General features: G+C 41.0%; 1 protein-coding gene across 1 annotated transcript; it reads left to right on the top strand.

The window, feature by feature from the left end:
• The first annotated feature begins 14 nt into the window (after nucleotides 1–14).
• EIF2B1 (eukaryotic translation initiation factor 2B subunit alpha) lies at nucleotides 15–11,796 on the top strand. Its single transcript, XM_075262476.1, has 9 exons — nucleotides 15–141; nucleotides 1,695–1,796; nucleotides 3,823–3,962; nucleotides 5,542–5,658; nucleotides 7,686–7,798; nucleotides 9,916–9,984; nucleotides 10,061–10,136; nucleotides 10,804–10,929; nucleotides 11,557–11,796. The coding sequence occupies exons 1-9, from the start codon at nucleotides 129–131 to the stop codon at nucleotides 11,710–11,712; spliced, it is 912 nt and encodes a 303-aa protein (XP_075118577.1). The 5' UTR covers nucleotides 15–128; the 3' UTR covers nucleotides 11,713–11,796.
• The last annotated feature ends 8,694 nt before the right edge of the window (nucleotides 11,797–20,490 follow it).

Genomic DNA, 20,490 nt, shown 5'->3' with positions numbered 1-20,490 from the left:
CTGCGAGTCGCCATGCTGCTGTTAACCCTTTCAGTGCCGTGGGCCGTAAAGTCTCTTAGACAGCGAGCTCTCCATATTTCCGCTGTTCGTTCCTCCCGGCCGGTGCTGGGGACTGTAGGACAAGGGCCATGAATGAGAGCGGTAAATGTATACGTTATATTACCATATCTGAGGACAGCCATGGCTGAGGGACCGGCTTCTTATGTATACTATAGAGTGGGAGCGCCAGGTTATGGCACCATTCTGCTATAGCTGGGGTACACGGCATGGTGTGTGCTGCAGTACAATGTGGGCATCCTGTGGGCACCTCCTCACATGCCAGCTGTCCCCAGAGCACTTAGAATGTGCCTGAACTGTATGACAAAGGGTATGATGAAATCTCTATGTAATACCTGGCATTTTACTGACAGCTGGGAAGGGAGGGGGTGCCCTTAATGACTCTGCAATATATATATATATATATATATATATATATATATATAAATATATATATATTTTGATTTATATGACTATTTTATTTTGCAATACCAACACTTTTGAATTACTATGTTATATTTGTCTACTTTTTTGTATCTTTGTATACCCCTTCCCCTGATCCTCGACAAATCAATAAAAATACATAATGCAAATATAAAAAACCCCTGAAAATTCCATAATTTATTTGCAAATTTTATATGAATTTATGAAGATAAATAAAATCTTTTTTTTTTTTTTTTTTTCAAAATAAAAATAACCGTTACACCTTTTGTTTGGGATTCATTTTTACAGCATTCACCATGTGAAATAAAAAGGTTAGGCTACCTTCATACATAATTTTTACATGGAGCTTTATTTCTCCTGAGATGCTTTCTATTCACTCATTTGTCCTGGTTTTTTTTTAAAAAAAAAAAAATATGGGGAAAACCCCATCAAAATTGAATTATATACCCAGAATATGCTGTGTTTAAGAAAAATGACATGATCTAAAAAAAAAATGCCTTATAGGCTATTCATAATTTCTAATTGAGCAATTTGTAACATTTGGCCGCAACATTTTTAACAGTGTTTTTGAGCTAAAATAATGCAGTTAAAATTGTCAAAATAGACACATATTTGAAATTATTAAGCCGTGTTCACACGGGATTTTTTAGTCAGGATTTAACCGCCTCCATTGAATTCAATGGGTTCCTTTTTCCCCAGAGCGGTTTGTCCCTGCTCGCGGAAAAAAAAGAAGCTACATGCCCTTTCTTGAGGTAGATTCCGCGGCGCGACACCTCCCTTCCTATTCATTTGGGCCTAATCCGGAGCGGAATGCCGCGACTGGATGCTGGTGCACTGTATGCACTGCACTGGCATATAGTCACGACTAGCCGTTTTTGGACCGGATTCTGAGGTGGCCTCTGGGTGTCAACCATTTATTTAGGAGTCAGGCTGAGGAGTTGTGAGTCAGTGCTTTGTCCTATTGACTCCATAGATCTGTCTAACACCACCAAAATTGCCTCTAAGGGGACAGTGCTGGATGACGACCACACGTGAAACAAATGCTCCAGGGGACACATCTACACCACAAACATGCCAAATGGCTTGTTTGCAGACCGGCCAAAACTTGAATTTCTTTGCAGCAAGAGATACTTTAATATGCTAAGTTCTTTGTATGTGTACCATTCTCCTGAACAGTATTATTTTGTTTATAATTTTTATTATTATACCTACAGAAGTGATTCAATATTTTAAGCGTCAATTGAAAGGGGATCCAAACGTTGCTACTGCGGTTGCGGCAATTAGAACCCTACTGGAGTTTTTAAAGAAAGATAAAGGTAGGTGACCTTTGACATCTTCTCCTGTCTAGTATTAAGCCAGTGACACGCCAATGAGCTTTTTAGCTACTACAAGGTACAGTAGCAGTCTAATGGATGGCGTTACTGATTGACGTATAGACTATGTCAGTCACTAATGGGCCTTATTCCACCACAAGTAACTTTCTACATCAATTGCAGCGGAAAAGGGTCCCTGCACTTTCAGAAGCTGGTGCTTGGCTGTGTTCTCATAGCTGCTCATAACGCCCAGAATCAGCAAATCGTTGATCCTGGACATTTATTAATTTAGATGCTATAGACAATAGCGATCATGGCAACTAAAGTGCTTTAGTGGAAGGCGACTCTCTCCTCTAGGCATTGGCACCCTTGTGAACGAGATCACAGGAGTCTGGTGCCATTACATGGCAAAGCCTAATGAAGGACTTCATGGCAGTCTTCTGTATAATTCTATTAATAATCAAAATTCTATGCTTTTCCAGATATGACAGTTGGTATAATACACTGCATAATATAGGTAGTGCAGTGTATTATACAAGCGATCAAAAGATCACAAGGTAAGATCCCCAAGGGGGACAAAAGAAACAGTATAAAAAAATTAAACAAAGGCTAAAAAAACACAAGTAAAATCTTAATAATAGATTTCCCCCTCATCTCAAAATGTTTAATAAATAATAAAAATATAATACACACATGGTTTTCCAAACTTTGCAATGCAGGGGCTTAAAGCTGGGGCAGTTGCCCAGGAAATGCATCTGAAAACTATGGCAAAAACCAGTCCATTTCAGCTGGACTTTTCTACAGCGGATCCTCCGTGCAGTGTCCTGCAGTGGTTCTATGCTGTGTGTCCCCAGCCTTAGGCTAAGGTCCCACGTAGCAAGCTGCAGCCAAAAAGCGCTACATAAAATTCCATTGTGGAAACGTATTGCGCTGCGCTTTTCACAGAAAGTCCGCAGAGTTTTCCAATGAGGACTTTCTGTCCCGATTATACCTATACAGAAGCCACCAGCGTTTCCTTAGGTATAACTGACATGCTGCAATTTACAAAAAAACGTAACAGTTTTTATCACCAGATACAGTTAGTCCTCGGGTTCCGACGGTCTCGGCTTACGACGTTTCGTCGTTACGACAGCTCCCTTGTAACAGAAAACTGCCAGCACTCCCAGCTAGCAAGGACTAGCCTGCGGAAAATCAATGCTGGCAGCTTGCTGTTACAAGTGAGCTTGTAAAATAAAACCCTGAAACAGAATGTGAAACTTGGTGGGCGGGCGGTCGGGCATTCAGGCCTCCTCTTTCTCCGATGTTCCGTCCTCCTCCGGCGCTCGCAAGCTGATAATGGCCAGGGCACATGCGCAGTATCATGATGCTTCTATTACGGCTACTGCGCATGCGCCCAGGCCATTATCAGCTTGCGAGCGCCGGAGGAGGACGGAACATCGGAGGAAGAGGAGCCCTGAATGCCCGCCCGCCCGCCCACCCTGCACCGTACGGTAAGTTTTAAAGGGGGGGGGAGGTTGATCCGTTCCTACGCGGCGTCGGTATGGTAGGTTCCGACTTACGTCGAAATTCGGTTTACGACGCTGCGCAGGAACGGATCAACGTCGTAAGTCGAGGACTACCTGTATACTTTTCTGCAGTGTATGGATGGGATTAACCAGAATGCCATCCACTTTGCAGGTACTTTTATGTGAAGGGTCCTGGCCTTAGTTTGGTTTCACACACCTGTAGTACAATTGCAACACTATGAACCTTACAGTGTTAAAAAAAACCAAAATTAGATCAGTATAGAGTCCTAGAGTAATACATGTGATACAAGTAATTTGAAAGTCAACTTAAGTAAACCTATTACAAGATTCCTGTGTGTTGAATGACATTCTGCATAAAATCTCAACAGGTTACCTCCTTACGGGTAACTCCAGCTTTTTATTACTTATGTCAGCTGAGTACAGTACAGCCTTCATATGTTTTGAAAATGTTCATCTTCTATCACTTACAACTAGGTGGTTTCTAACTTTGTTTTGTTCTGTAGGTGAAACTATACAAGGCCTGATTGGTAGTCTAAAAGATGCCATTGAAACAATGTCAAAAGTGGATTCCTCTGTTGCTGTCTCCTCTGGAGGGGAACTGTTCCTAAGATTCATTACACTCACTTCTGAGCTGGAGCATTCGGTAAGTTTTCTCAAAGAGTAGAGTTGTGTATAATATTATTTATCCAGTTGTAAAATAGATAATAATCCTTAGATAGGCCATAATACCTCATCAGTGTGGGAAGGGGGGAGGGACACAGCCAGCCCCACACAGATTAACTGTTCAGGGCTGCTGCCCATACTGTACACAGCACAGAGACTAAAGCAGTTGTCAGTTCCCTGTTTAGTGAATTTTTTCGCACAGCAGAAATGAAATAATTCAGTATATTGTAACTGGTGACAGGTCATAATTGAAAGGATTTTCCAACTTTCTATAAGATAGAGCATCAATTATAAATCACTGGGAGGGGTTTATACATAGAGTTAACAGCAACTAATATTCTATATATTTTTTAAATTAAAAAAATTCATAAGATTATGTGAAAATACATTTACGACAAAAGCGATCACTCCTATGACTTTTTCAATTGTCATTTTGTTTTAAACTCGTTTTATTAAAAATTTTACATAACGGCATACAGTACAGAGATACAGAGCTGTACGAAAAGATGGGGCCGTATATAAGGTCAATGGTGAGGTACACTAAGGACCCCAAACTTAGTTGAATTTAGTAGGACAACCTCTACCTATATATACTAGCTGGTTATATGGAAGGATTAAGTTCACTTGTTTTCTTCACTGTGAGAGAGAAGGGAGGCGAGGTGCCATCCATCTCAGAACTATGGCCTTCCTAGCTAAGAATAGGGTTTCTTGCAGCATAACAGGCATGATGTGGCCATAGTTCCTCGTCCAGGTTGCCAAATAGAGCAATGTCTGGCGTAAGTGGGACAAGGATACCAAGGACCTCTAACAGTATATCTACAATTTCTGCTCAGAAACTTTTAATAACTGGGCAGTCCCATATCATATGCCAGAAGTCTGAATATTCTGCAGTACAGCATAGGAATCCTGGATTTTGTAGTCATCCCATCTTATGCAACTGTGCAGGGGTCAAATAACTTTGGTGTATGATATATATTTGTATCAACCTACTGTTAACTGACAGGGACACTAATTTAATTGTAATTTCTATTAGATTTTTAAACAATAACACACATATAGAATAAAAATTAATAATGCAAATCAAAATGTGATTAAGATATACTATAATAATTACACAGGAAGCTAAGGTACAAACAAGAAGTGCTAGTGCCAAAAAGTGTTGCAACCAAAGCATAATAAAGACAAAGGGGATACACAACCCCAAATGAAAAGGAAGGGGGGAGGAATGGGCAGGGGAGGAGCAGGTTAATTCATAGGCTAGTGGTCAAGAAAAAAGAATAACAGCATAAAGGTCAGACTGTAGGGTTTATAGGTCGCAAAAGGTCCAAAATGTATCCCAAGGTTTCCAAAACAAGTGAAAATATTAGCTGGCCGGGCACCACACCTTGCCAGGAATGATGGTGTTAAAAGAGTGAAGGAGTGCTGGGGTGTGGTACACATGTGTGACTTCACCATCACATCACATCAGGATGATTTTTTCTTTTATGCATTTTTTTTTATTAAGTAGCTGTCATGCATGTTACAGTGATCACATATAAGTATATAAATTCTTGTTTCAGGATTATGCAAGATGCAAAGAAAGGATGAGTGAGCGGGGCGAGCTGTTTCTAAAACGGATCTCCCTGTCAAGGGACAAGATCACAAAGCTCTGCTCCCCATTTATAAAAGATGGAGCGGTGAGTATGAGGCTTTAGCAAACATCTGCAGAGTTCCTTGCTTTCCTTGTTAACTAAGAGTATGTTCACATGTTGGATAAAAAAAATCAGATAGAATTACAGTAAGATATAGATACTGTCATGCCATTCAGTGGGACTAATCCTTGGCTTTTTTTGTGCAGCATCCAACATATGTATTTCTGCAGCTATTTTTTTCTGCAATAGCATCAAATCTATATGGATTTTTGTGACAAATAATTGGATTGTGGAAACCCCATTCACGTAAATGGAATGTTGGATAGTGTTGGATTTTACATGAATTTCTGTACAGAATCAGCACCAAAATCTGTATTAAGTAGACCCATGTGAACATACCCTTTCCTTTATGTATTTCCTATGTCTAGGTTTACTTAAATGAACTTACCTTTTAGTGAAAGAATTTAGAGGTGTTGTTTGTGTGAATTTTGAGTTCCAAGCTTCCATATTATGCTCAAAGTAAAAACCGCATTCTCTCAGACACATTATAAGGTTTACAGACATACTTTTTTTTTCCCTGCATCTTCTAAATCCAAGTTTCTCCCTAGACAACCTAGTTTGCATTTCGAAGGCTGCCTTCCACCACTATAGACCTGAATTGTTACAATGACAAAGTACTTATACTCAGCTGACTTCATACTTTGTGTGTCCTTCAAGGACTGCATCTTTACTGCACCCAGATCAAATACAGTTTTCAAAAAAACAAACAAACAAACAGAAGAGGCTGCAGAAGAGGGGTGGTAAAAGAAGAACATTTTGCCTGCTTGGAAAACCATGTAAAGAACAATAAATATTCCAGAAATATATTTCAACAGTAAAAAGTGGAACAACGTAAAGGCTAAGGCTCAAAACACAACACTACTGAGTTAGAAAACTACATTACATCTAGACTCTGCAATGTAAGATCTATAAACAACAAAACAGCAATCATACATGACTTTATTGACTCCTAAGTCTTTTTCCAGCAAAACTTTTATCTCTATGTAAATTTGCTTTTTGTTGCAGTAGGGGCATGGCTGAGCCTTCTGGTGTACCCCATTTTTGGCCCTCTGCACCACCCATCTTTGTACTACTATTTTTTTGTACTTTGGGGGCAATTTGGGAACTGGTAGGGCTAGTTCACATGTAAATTACGTGTGGCTTATTTTGGTCTGGAAAAAAAACGCTTCCTAATGAGGAAGCGGTTTTTGGACCTTTCTGCGTTTTTTGGAGCTGTTCTTGGTAAAAACCGTTTCAAAAAACGCCAGGCGGTTTTCCCCTCTCGTAAAGTGAATGGCCGCAAAAAAAAGCCTCGCGGATTTGGTCGCTTTATGCAAAAAAAAAAAAAGCTAGGATTTTTTTTTGCATAAAAAAAAAAGCTGGGCATTTTCCGCCTCCCATTCACTTCTATTGCCTTTTCTCAGGCGGAAAACACCTGAAGAAAGGTCATGTTGCTTTTTTTTTTCTCTGCTAGAAGAAAAATCTGCTAGAAAAAAAAAAAAAAGAGCTAGCAGTCTGCATAGACCACCATTATATGGAGGCAGATTTTGAGGCGAAATCCGTCATCAAAATCAGCCTCCATAGCCCCATGTGAACTAGCCCGTAGACTTCTTTTAAAGTGAACCTGCCCTGACCTATTTTATTTACTACTTTATCTCATAAAATAGGAATTCTAAGTTGTCTTTATTAAAATTTTGTATTCTGCTGCTCCAGTTTATTCCTTCTTGAGACATATGAATAGATTGACAGCTGAGCATTACCTTTCTCTTTATTAATAGAGTATGTCATATTCTCTTTATTCTTCTCACCAGTGCTATGTAACTCTAAGTAGCTTTATTGGCTTTCAGTTTTGGACTTGCAATACTTGAACTTTACATTTGAGTATGAATAATCATTTTAGTTTTTAGTGCCCCATGCAAGATCCAAAACTGAACTATTTGATTCTTTTTGTACCAACTACATGACATCAGTCTACATTTTTGTGGATGCTTTTTTTTAAATTTCTTTCTTTTCCACTTTTGTTTATTTTGCAGAAAATTTTAACACATGCTTACTCCAGGGTGGTTCTGAAGGTTCTCGAGGAAGCTGCAGCCGCTAAAAAGCGCTTTAGTGTATATGTTACAGAATCACAACCAGACTTAGCAGGGTGAGAATGCCATTATTGTCTAAATGTTATTATGAGGCTCAAAGGGGTTGTCTAGATTTAGGATCTTGATGACCAATCCTTAGGATAGGTCATCAATATCAGATCTGTGAAGAGCTGACTATCAGTTGTCTTACTTATCAGCTCTTCTCGGCAACCACTGGAACTAGCACAGTGTGTGGACAACTGAGAACTACTGCTGAGAGGGGATGCCGGTTGTCAGACCCCCACCAATCTGATCTTGATAGAACATCAATATTTCAGTCCCACAAAATCCCTTTAGTCTTAGGCTACTTGTTGTGGAAAAGTTTTATGTTTTGGTCTAGATATTGATGTGCTTTTTAAGCCAAAGCCATGAGAGGTTTCATAAGGAAGCGGGAAATATAAAGGAAGCAGTTATACGTCTCCCTCCTGCCAAATCCACTCCTGTCTTCAGCTGCAATGTGTGGCTATAACCTTAAAGGGAATCTGACACCATGAAACTGCTGTGTAATCTGTAGACAGCATGTTGAAGAGCAAGATTTTTTTGATTTTTTTCCATTCTTCATTTTGTTGAAGTTTTGTAAGTTTTACATTCACAAAAGGCGAAACAATATAAGATTACAAACACATCAAATAGAAATCAGTTATTCAACACTGCAACAACAGTGAGTATGATGTGACTGTTAGAAACCATACATGTTCAAGCTGACAGTGTTCTCAAAGTTCAGGCATGACAGCAGAGAAGACATTGACCGTGGGTATTTAACAAACAGTGAATATTAATAGACCTTGGGAGGAGAAAATATTCAATTAATTGTTTGGAGCTAACAGTGACTGGCAGCTATTACTGTATGCTGTATACTGTATGTCGTAGAAGGGATACTGTAATTCCCTGTTAGGACCGCCCACTTGACCCAATTACTCTCTCTTTAAGCATAGAAAGAACAGAGAAATAAATGACGGGTACACTGAATTTTTTCCCATTAAACTATATTTATCAGTCTGCACCGTTCCTCCTGCTCTATAACATGCTGCCTGCAGAGTACACAGCATGTTCATGGGGACAGCTTCTCTTTAAGCTCCTAGGAAATTAAAGCAACCTTTTAATTGCAAATATGCAAGCATAATTAAATGGGGTTTCCATGGCAATACTATCCTCTTTAGGTTTTTATTTAGTGGTCAGCACAGATTTCCATGTAAAATTCTCCACATATTGCTTGTTCTGAATTGGTAGTGCCAACAAGCACAGGAATAGTAAATGTGAGAGAAGAAACCCATGCATAGTGGAATTCTTATGTTAACCTTGCTGAATTTCACATAACCTTTTTGGGTATATGTAATAGTTTTTTTCACTGCAAAAAAACATCATTAAAAATACTGCAGCTAGACGTTAGGTGTAAATATAAGAAGCCCTATGTACATATATTCATTCCCACTGGCGCTGTCTGAATTATTAAGGCTGTGGCCTCTTAACCATTCACTATCTGTTCTGTACTCCAGAATGAAGTCTATGCCGGTCAGGAACAGGCATACATTTTCTGTATAATTCATGTCAATTTTGAGGTAAAGTAAACGGTAAACGTCATTCTAGTATATATTATCATGCCAGTAAGTATAAGCCAGTAGCAAAGGAAAGCATGAGGTTATAATGATTTATACTTAAAGAGGTTGTCCAAGCAAATAAATTATTTTTAAGTTGGCGGGGGATGAAAAAACAAACAAGAAAAAATATACAAACCTGTCCCCATTGCTCTGGTGTACTCCCAGTGCGGTCCGGTCCTTTAGTTCGGCTGCCTTGCTGTGACGTCTTGCTGGCTGAGACATCCTGCTTACCTTCCTAAAGGCCCCAGTTCATTCCTGAAGCAGCCGATTGGCCTCATCAGTCACGTGCTGCAGGACTGGATTGGCAGAGAGGTATCGGAGCACAAGGTAAAGAGGGAAAAGTGTATGGTTTTTTTCTTTGTTGGTTTTTTAATTTTAGCATTGCCTCCGGCCAATTTAAAAGAATAATTTGGGCGTCCATTTTTGCCTGGACAACCCCTTTGACTACGGTATAAAGTCTCCATTAAGAAAAGGAAGCACATGCTGAATGAAAAGCCTGTACCACGTTTCCATTACTTGTTATTTCTGCCTTACAGGAAGAATATGGCGAAAGCTCTACAAAACATTAATGTGCCAGTAACCGTGATTCTAGATGCTGCAGTAGGGTGAGTTAGTTGTGTGGTGAAGATACAAAACTTAATGTCTATGGCTTTTGTAATATACGTTGTTTTTTACTATCAGTTATATCATGGAGAAAGTAGACCTGGTGATCGTAGGCGCTGAAGGAGTAGTGGAAAGTGGTGGAATAATTAATAAGGTAAATTTCAATTTGTCTATTTGATTTGCCATCTTCTGCTAATTTTCTCTAGTGGATGTGCCATGTTTGGCAATACAGTTGCTGAGGGAATTAGGACTCGCGCGTGAGACTCCTGCTCGCCATATAGATATGTGTATGTTTCTGCCAGCCACAAATAACCTATTGTACCAGTGCAAAAAACAAAAACAAAAAACAAACTTTCATTTGGAGGATAAAGTTTACCTGATCTTCACTTCTACTGACCAATACTGATCAGCAAGTACTATGGTAGTATTGTGGCATGTCTGACTAAAATACACACAGCCCAAGCTAATGCTGCAATCTATACTTGGTTTCTATGTGTATTCCTCATTACAGTGTACAGTACATTTCAAAACGTAAAGAAGGTATACAAGGGACGTGACACAGAAGCTTATTTTGACTAGGAACTAGTTACTTGTTTCTCAAGTAATGGCTTAGTTCACCTTGGCTGCTGCAGAACATCATTTAATGGATTATTAATTTGATAACACTGTAGGCAAACAGGTTTTTCTTTTAACAAGTTAAATCAAAGATAGTCAAAGAATGACTCTAATCATTGTGGCCTACACCTTTCAAGTGTTTAGCATCGGAAAACAACAAATAAAATTCAACGTAAAATAAGGATATTTTATGAATTTTACTGCAGATTGGCACAAATCAAATGGCTGTATGCGCTAAAGCTCAGAATAAACCATTCTACGTGGTGGCGGAAAGTTTCAAGTTTGTGCGTCTCTTCCCATTGAATCAGAGAGATGTCCCAGACAAGTTTAAGGTAAGAGTAATAAAAGAAATAAAGATATTCCATGTTTAGGGTGGGTATTACCTGGTTGGTTGCAGTCAATGATGACAGATAATTTGCAGCATTTTCTTAACATCTGCCTAAAATATTTGCACAATACTTTATGTACCACAAATATGCCAACTAAAACACATCTCACACAAAGAATAATCCCTCCTATGGCTATGTTGACAGAAGAAAAGTTATGGCTTTTAAAATGCAGAGATGGAAAAAGTGAAAATTTGACGGAGAATGAACATCCAAACTAGATGGTATCCCTAAATGGTTAAAGTGGATCTGTCATTAAATGTGCTGCCCTTCCATAGGACCACATATAGTGTGCGGATTCCCATTAATAGAAGACCTGATCAGGCTGCAGCATAATGTAAAGATTATGGTGTGATCACCAAAACCAACAACATTCATAGACAAACTATGAACAAATCAGTAAGAAAATGACCATCTGAAATCACTTGGCCAGTTTTCCTGAAGATTTGTAAATTATTCACAATTCACGATTCCTGAAGATGGAATCTAACAAAGTAGATAGGCTGGCCATTTGTGCATGCAGTTACTGTTTTTTTTTTTTTTTTTTTTTTTTTTTTTTTTTTTTTTTTTTAGTATAAGGCAGACACACAGCAGCAGAAGAAGGACCTTATGAAAGAGCACCCCTGGATTGACTACACATCGCCATCACTCATCACACTGCTGTTTACAGACCTCGGAGTCCTGACTCCATCTGCTATAAGTGATGAACTTATCAAATTGTACTTATAACATTTTAAAGTTAACTCCATTTTACAGAGGTGTGTTGTAAATAAGAGGATGTTGTGAGATTAAAAAAATTCCACAAGATCAGTTCCTGGATTTAAAACATGTAAAACAAAGTGGTTTTTTATGTATATATAGAAGTAGCCACAGTTTCCAGATGAGCTGTCTGCTTTTAACTTTGTATAGTTTATAGTCCTGGTGCATGTTGAGGTCTTGGCAGAGTGGAAGCGAACTATGTCGGGGAAAGACTGACAATTTTGGGGCTTATATGAGAAAATGTCATTGTGTTACAAAAGAACATGATTTTACAAAAAGGTAAGAAAATTGATTTAAAAGAAGCAAATTCATTTACATAAAGCGACTTTTTTTGCACCTATGATCTACTTAACATCTGACCTTTTCAGTTCCTTTAACCCCTTTCACTGCCAAGGGTCTCTGGAAATTTTGCAACTCTGGCTGCCAGAGCAATTTTCACAGTTTTGAGACGGACAAATCAAACCTAAATTGCAACATTAAAAAATAATCCAACCCCCCCCCCATACCTATATATTTACTTAAAATTTTACTTAAAGATTTTGCTGTTATTCACTAATATGTTAAATATCTATATCGCACCTAGCAAACTGACTGTGCTACTAAAATCTAACTTTTTGAGATTGCACAGCATACCGTATATAAAAACACAATTTAATAATTCATATATACAACCACCTTCATGCAACTTTGCAGCAAGCAAAAATTGCACTCAAATTTGCCACTAAAGTGCAACTCAAGCAATCCCTTTCTGCAAACAAAATGTACTTGCCAAAAAATTGCAATATACACATATATATATATATATATATATATATATATATATATATATATATATATGTTTACAGGGGGCGGGTGTTAAAGAAACACAAAAATTGCAGAAATGCGCCATCCCATTTTGTGCATACAAATTAAATAGAACTTTACATAAAAATGTTATTTTCCATTCCCCTATAAAAAATTTAGCAATCTATACGTTCATCTCTAGTGATAATAGTTATTACTATTATTTTAACATGTAACGGATATCGCTGGAGGCGTATTTTATTGTAGAAAGTTCAGGTATGGACAGGGATTAGGTGAAATGAAAACTTTATACATGACTTAGTAAGTGTTGTGTAAGTGTTTGGTGCGACTTTTTTTTTTTTTTGGTGCTGTGACCTGGACAATGGTAAACGTCTGAGCCACAGCGCCAATAAACTTCCTGGTTATGTTTAGAGGGTATTACATAAGAATACCCCACTAGTAAGGCTCAGGGGGAAATTACCTGTATGTGACAGTCAGAGAGCAAAAATATAGAATGCTCTCTGATTGACAGTAGAGGGGGAAACAAGGACTAAAGTCCCTGCAACCCCCCTCCTGGGGTCACATACAGGTTAGACACAGATAATGATGATCATTCATTATCACTGTGCAGGCTGCAGGGCTCCTCTTCCCCCCTCCCCTTCCTACTACAGTTCGTAAGATGCTTCCTTAGACAGGAGGGGGGGGGGGACACAATTTAGAGCCCTATATCTTAGGACTGGATGGGGCAATCATGATGGTTTAAGATTAACTTTAAAGATGAGAATATCATCTTTAAAGGGGCTCTATCAGCAAAATCATGTTTAAAAAGGCTATTCAGGCACCTTAAAACTTATATTAAACTACCCCCCCCCCCCCCCATTTTTAAAATAAAACCCTAAAACAGAATGTGATAAACTTACCGAATGCGCACGATGGGCGGACATTCAGGGTGCGCCGTCTTCTTCATCCACGCCTCCTCTTCCTCCGATGTCCTCGGGTCCCGTCTTACTCGCGAACTGACATTGCTTAAAAAAAAAATGGCCTGGGCGCATGCGCAGTAGCCGTAGTAGAAGCAGCATGCGCCCAGGCTATTTTTTTTAAAGCAATGTCAGTTCGCGAGCGCCGGAGGAAGACAGGACCCGAGGACATCGCAGGAAGAGGAGGCGTGGATGAAGAACACGGCGCACCGTGAATGCCCGCCCATCGTGCACGTTCGGTAAGTTTATTGCATTTTGTTTTAGGGTTTAATTTTAAAATGGGGGGGGGGGTAGTTTAATATAACTTTAGCGGTGCCTGAATAGCCTTTTTAAAGGCTATTCACGCATATGTGGGGCTCTATCAGCATGATTTTGCTGATAGAGCCCCTTTAAAAAGATATCAAGGTCTTCATGATAACTAGAGATGAGTGAATATACTCGATGGAATACCTCGGCCACATAGCTCCCGGTGCAAAACCACTTCCGGGGCTTCGACTCTTTACTGCCCATCCCACCTTCCCTGTTGCCAGGAACTATGCGGCCGAGGTATTCGATCAAGTATATTCACTCATCACTATTGATAATCCTTACAGTTCCGAAGCGATTCACTGTTGAAAACGCTGTTGGAAATTGAGATCTGCAATTATATCTCAAAGCCAAATAGCATTTTCAACAGTGAATCGCTCTGTAACTATAAGACAGTGGTTCTTAATCCTGTTTGAGGTACCGAACCCACCAGTTTCATATGCACATTCACCAAACCCTTCTTTAGTGATAAAACAAATATGATTTTTTTTCCAAATTCAAGACATAGGTGTATGGTTTTTTTTACTGGTACACAAAATGAACCGTGCATAGGGCCTAGGGTTCGATCGAACCCCGGTTAAGAACCACTGCTATAAGTGCTATCATGAAGACCTCTGATGAGATTCTCATCTTTAAAATGAATCTTAAACCATTAAGATAGCTGCATCCAGTCCTGAGATATCGGCATTACTAGGGAGAACGTATTAGCTACGTCCTCCGCTACAGAGGTGCCACCCTGGGAGGACGCCTGGGATAAGGTTAATGTATTTGACTAACAAATTAGGCAATGCTGATTCTATATGTACCATAGAAATGTTTATATATAAACTGCATATTATTCATGTAGTTTAAAAAAAATAAATTGGTACACCTACATGTCTAGCAAGCTGAAATAGTTTAGTCCAAACTAGATTTGGCAAGTTTACACCAATGTCTTGTCATAATCAGACTAGTAAATCGGAGCCATTGTGTTTTTGAAAACAAATTAATACACTTTGAGATAAGTCCATGTGGACACAGAAATTACTGAAATTGTCTCTTGATCTTGAAAAAAGAGCTGTTTGCAGTACTTTTATCTCCACATGACTCATGCGGACACTATTATAGTCTATGGGGTCCATGTGATTTTTTTAGCTGTTTTTTAATGTCTACAGATTTCCATTCGGGGGTCCCCAAGCGGACTCCTCGAACGACATGCTGAACGCAGATGTGAACTGGGCCTGACACCATCAAATCAACTTATATGAAATATAGGTAGAACAACAAGGTCGTGAAGGCATGTGGGCTATCGGACCTGAAATAGATATAACATCTTAGGAAGATGAGACGTCCCATAGTGGAGGACCTCCAAAACACCATTACCCATGAAACACACAACAAAAGAAAAAGGAGAGACAAGCAGTAGTGTAACTCAGGGCAAAAAAAAAGTGAGGAGGGGGACGAGAGGAAAACACACGGAAGGGGAAGGATAAAGGGTACAGGAGGGGCCTCCAAAAAGAAAAGTCATAAGAGCATCTTTGGGTTCAGGAGAAAAAAAAGTGGTGAACTCAGAAGACCCCTAAAACATCACCTATAGCTGCCAGACTCAAACATGGAGGAATCGGGAGAGTCTTCTGCCTCCAGGGCCATCATTCTCTGGATAAGGAGTTGTTCTTGCAGAAACTCCACCTGGGTGCGTGCAGCAGTACCTAGGAATGACTGTTCTGGTGGCTGTGAGGAAATGCCACTGGAGATCCCTCTTCACCACAGAAATTTTCCCAGGTATTACAGAGGAGGACCAATTGAGGTGAACGACTGTCCACTCACCTTGGTAGAGCTCAAACACAGTGTCCCCAAAGGGCCTAATTGCGTCACATTCCCACCAGATATGAAAAAGTGTACTCAGAGGAACCATAACACTAGTCATAGACACTAGAATAAAACCCATGGAGGAGGTCAGGACAATGATACGATCAAGTCAGTAGTTTAAAATTATTTTCCTGTGCACTACAAGTCATCAGGAGTTTGTGAACAAATAAGAAGGACCTATCCCAGTCAGCAGCAGAGAGTCACAAGCGGGGGACCAGCTCCCAGTGGCTTGTTCATGGAGGTCTATCAGGTGTCATGCGGGGAGGTGTCAGAATAAGAGAGAGCAGTTATGGAGGAGGAGAGCAGGAGCGATGCAGAGAATTTGCAGAGGAAAGCTGTAAATCGACTGTATTCCAGCCAAGACAGGTGAAGATCGGTGCGAGAGAACTGATCCAGAGGAGGTAGGGGCATGTCCCCAGCAACCTGGAGTAATCCAGCATTGTCTACACTCCGCCAGTACAGGAATTTATCTGTGGAATAGCCCAGAGGGAACATAAGATTGCAGAAGATAGGTGGTGTGTTTTATTGTTCTGGGACGATAATGGGCCAGTACCCAAAGCAGATGAGGAAGATGGGCACAAAGCAATCCAGCCTCTATCAAGACCCATTGCTTGTCTGCATCTCCGTAGTGCAAATCAAAGAGGCACAGCAGAACCGTGGAACGATAATATAGTCTGGGATCCAGTAAACCAGCACCCCTGTTACTTTTGTGTCTAGAATCGTATTCTGCTGCAGGCTGAGCCCCACACAAACTTACCAAACAAGGACTGGACACGGATGAAGAAAGTTTGTGGAACGTAGATGGGAAGTGGCCACTCCCTTATATACCAGGTCTGTCCTAAGAATGATGGCAAGAGGCACTATTGCCCCTGCAAAAAGTAACAGAGATAATGGGCATCCCTTGCGGGTCCCCCTGTGTAATGAAAAGTATGGAGATATAGCACCATTTATGGAAAGTGCTGCCCTAGCGGATTGGTACAGAGAAGTAATTCATGTAATAAAGGATTCCCAAACCCAAATTGTTGCAGAGCCTGGAGGAAGAAGGACCATTCCACTGACTCTAATGCTATGGTGGCGTCTAGGCAGACTATCTTGTTTGAGAGCCACTCCAATTTGTTTGGTCTAAATGGATCAAATCTAACATAACAGTATTAAAGATATTCAATAATATTTTAATAAATAATTTATAATTATGTTGAGGAGAGAGATAGCTCTGTACGACCCACAGTCTAGCGGATCCTTATCTGGTTTGAGAAGGAAAATAATGGTTGCATCATAGGGTTGAGCGATCGTGTTCGGAAAAGATCGGATTCCGATCGGCGATCGAGAAAATTTCATGATCGCGATTGGAATTCCGAACACGATCTTTTTATGTGGGATCGAGATCGGTGATCTTTTCCCACAATGCTTTGCTTAGCCTTCATACTGAGTATACACTGTATACTCAGTGTGAAGGCTCCGCTGCAGTTTCATAGGAATGAATGGAAGCAGCCGACACACAGCCTTAACCCCCTGCGCGCCGGCTGCCTCCATTCATTCGAATGGGAGGCTAAACTAAACATCTCTAGCAGCTACTTACCTCTAGAGATGGCTGTTCCAGTGCCCTCCTTCTTTTTTTCCTTGCTGCCGCTCCGTGCTGCAGTCTTCTTGCCTCGCTGCCCCGCCTTCCAGGTTAGTGTTTAAAGCGCTAGGTAGGCGGGGCTTGTGGCTTAGGAGAGTGTGGGCGGGTACAGGGCGGGGAGACGTTACGTCTCCCCTCCCAGTACCCGCCCACACTCTCCTAACCTGGCAGGGAAGGGGCAGCGAAGGGAGAAGACTGCAGCGTGGAGCGGCAGCGAGGACAAGAAGAAGGAAGGCACCGGGCCAGCCATCTCTGGAGGTAAGTGGACACCAGGGGGGACTAAGTAGCCAGAGGATTAAAAAAAAATCCTCTGGCTACTTTAGTGATTCACTACACAGCGTGTATTCTAACAATTGTTAGATTCCATACTGTATAGTGAATAGGATTGCTTTTAAAATCCGATCTCCGATTAATAAAAAAATCCCATTGACTTGCATTGGGACCGGAATTGGGATCGAGATCGGGTTCGAATGAAAAATGATCAGAAATCGGATTTTAAAATCGATCCTGAAAAGTCAAGATCGGCTCAACCCTTTTGCATCATAAAAGGATTCACAGGTAGAATGCAGGCCAAGTAAGCAGCCTAGTAACATTTAATGAGACAGGGAGAAAGATATTCTGGTACTGTGCATATATCTCCATTGGTACACCACCTGGGCCTGCCGATTTACATTTGGCTATGGCAGCCAGGGCGTTGGGTAATTCCTTCATTTTAAAGGGGAAGTCTAGAATACACTTCCTCAAATATACCTTTGTTGTTTCCAATAAAATGGCATTACCTGGGGAATTAAGATCTAAGAATACATGCTGCTGCCATGGTTTTTTGAGTCAAAGTCAAGAGTGTTATAAATCTTAGATATGTTATTTTCCATATGCAAATGAGGGAAATGCTTTGCAGATGTGCCTTGGCTTTTCCAAGTCTAGATTCCCATGCAAAGCACTTGTCCCCTCTTTTGCATATGAAAACTGATTCATATGAACATGAGGCTCCAAAGCTGAATAATTAAAGGGGTTGTCCCGTCACAAGGATCCTATCTATAATGCTTGTAAATGTGAATGTAAGACTTTTCCTAAATACAATGCTTCAGCAAAACTGCTTTGTTTGGCCACTATCTCACTTTATTCATTTTTTTGTGGCCACAGCCCTGACCTGAGTCAAGTGATGTCTGCGTGCTCTCAGGGGGGAGGGAGGAGGGGCTAAGTACACGGGAGCGAGCCTGGAGGGGGGGTAGTTTACCCTTTGGGGCACAGGTGAAGCCAGCAACATCGCTATGCTTCTGCCCTGCATGAAGACAGCAGCGGCAGAAGCGATGCTGCTATTCCGGGGCGGGGGGGGGGGGGGGGGGGCGGAATAACAGCATCGCTTCTGCCGCTGCTGGCTTCATGCAGGGCAGGCACATAGCGATGTTGCTAGCTTCACCTGTGCCGGCGTCTAACTCCCCGGCATCCGCTGTAATAGGCGGATGCTGGGGACTGTTAGACGCCGGCACAGGCACATCGCTATGCTTCTGCCCTGCATGAAGACAGCAGCGGCAGAGGCGATGCTGTTATTCCGCTCCGGGGTCACATATGCAAAGCCAAGCGGCGAGATGCCACCGGCCCTGCGTGCAAGCTCATACACCAGTCTAGCCTTCACAATGCTAATACAGACCCACAGGGTGTCGGGTCTGTATTTGCATTGTGAAGGTTAGACTGGTGTATGAGCGTGCTCGCAGGGCCGGCGGCATCTCGCCGCTTGGCTTTGCATATGTGACCCCGCCCACCAATGACGAAACAAAGACGGAAGACAGAAGATTTTAGAGGAACAAAGACGGGTAAGTATGCGACGTGGGAGTACCCCTTTAAGGCATATTTGGAAGCTGTAGATACATCTTTACAAGGTACTGTGCATAGATTTATAGCCAATTATCTAAGGGTGTCAAACTCAAATACACAATGGGCTAAAATCAAAAATTTGGACAAAGTTACAGCCAACCTTGATTTATTGAAAAAATGTCTACAATTGAGGAAGTTTTTCCTTCTGATCAGATATAACGATGAACCTTTTCATATGGAAACGAACTTGAATTTTTCTTAAACAGAAGCTGAATACAGTTTGTGACAATGATCTATTCTACTACACACTCTTGTAGACAACTGGTATGTTCTCGTGGGCCAAATATAAATATATTGTGGGCTTTTCTCCTCCTCGTTCCTTGGGTGTGCCCTTCCCCATCCTGTTCTTGTGTGTTTCTGTACACCCGTGTTTTCCTCATGTTCCCCTTTGCCTCCAGCATTTGTCTTTTTCTCCTGGTACGCGGGTGGCACTGTGATAGCCTTTAACAGCTGGCCTTCTCCTACTGTACTGTATCTTTCACTACTATCTACTCCCAATTACTCATTTCCCCATGTTGTTATTGTACTACTCGTTACTGGATTTCTCTGTTGTGGGCGATGACAGCCCTCTACACTAACCGTTCCTCTGACGTTTCCACAATTGGGTGACCTGCGTGCCTCCTACTGCTTTATTCAATGCCTTTGTTTTGGCTTTGCTTTTTATTGTTCTTATTTGCAAAAACCTCAATAAAACCCAATTCAACATAACTGTACTGTGAGCCAGATTTACACATCTATGATCTAACAGCCTCCCTTTAAACACATGATATAGATCATAAATAGTCCATAAGCAGTTGGGAAGGTTCAAGTTGTCACTACAGTATACACTCACCGGCTACTTTATTAGGTACACCATGCTAGTAACGGGTTGGACCCCCTTTTGCCTTCAGAACTGCCTCAATTCTTCATGGCATAGATTCAACAAGGTGCTGGAAGCATTCCTCAGAGATTTTGGTCCATATTGACATGATGGCATCACACAGTTGCCGCAGATTTGTCGGCTGCACATCCATGATGCGAATCTCCCGTTCCACCACATCCCAAAGATGCTCTATTGGATTGAGATCTGGTGACTGTGGAGGCCATTGGAGTACAGTGAACTCATTGTCATTTCAAGAAACCAGTCTGAGATGATTCCAGCTTTATGACACGGCGCATTATCCTGCTGAAAGTAGCCATCAGATGTTGGGTACATTGTGGTCATAAAGGGATGGACATGGTCAGCAACAATACTCAGGTAGGCTTTGGCGTTGCAACGATGCTCAATTGGTACCAAGGGGTCCAAAGAGTGCCAAGAAAATATTCCCCACACCATGACACCACCACCACCAGCCTGAA

This window comes from Leptodactylus fuscus, chromosome 1 (assembly GCF_031893055.1).
Source record: "Leptodactylus fuscus isolate aLepFus1 chromosome 1, aLepFus1.hap2, whole genome shotgun sequence".
NCBI classification, from domain to species: domain Eukaryota; kingdom Metazoa; phylum Chordata; class Amphibia; order Anura; family Leptodactylidae; genus Leptodactylus; species Leptodactylus fuscus.
Note: the sequence above shows the minus strand (reverse complement) of the source record. Positions and strands in the feature narration are given on the sequence as shown.

Excerpts from the sequence above, each read along its gene's own strand:
- EIF2B1 (XM_075262476.1), top strand. Across the intron at positions 1,797-3,822 it reads GTTTTTAAAGAAAGATAAAG|GTGAAACTATACAAGGCCTG; the intron begins GTAGGTGACCTT and ends TTTGTTCTGTAG. Across the intron at positions 9,985-10,060 it reads ATTCTAGATGCTGCAGTAGG|TTATATCATGGAGAAAGTAG; the intron begins GTGAGTTAGTTG and ends TTTTACTATCAG.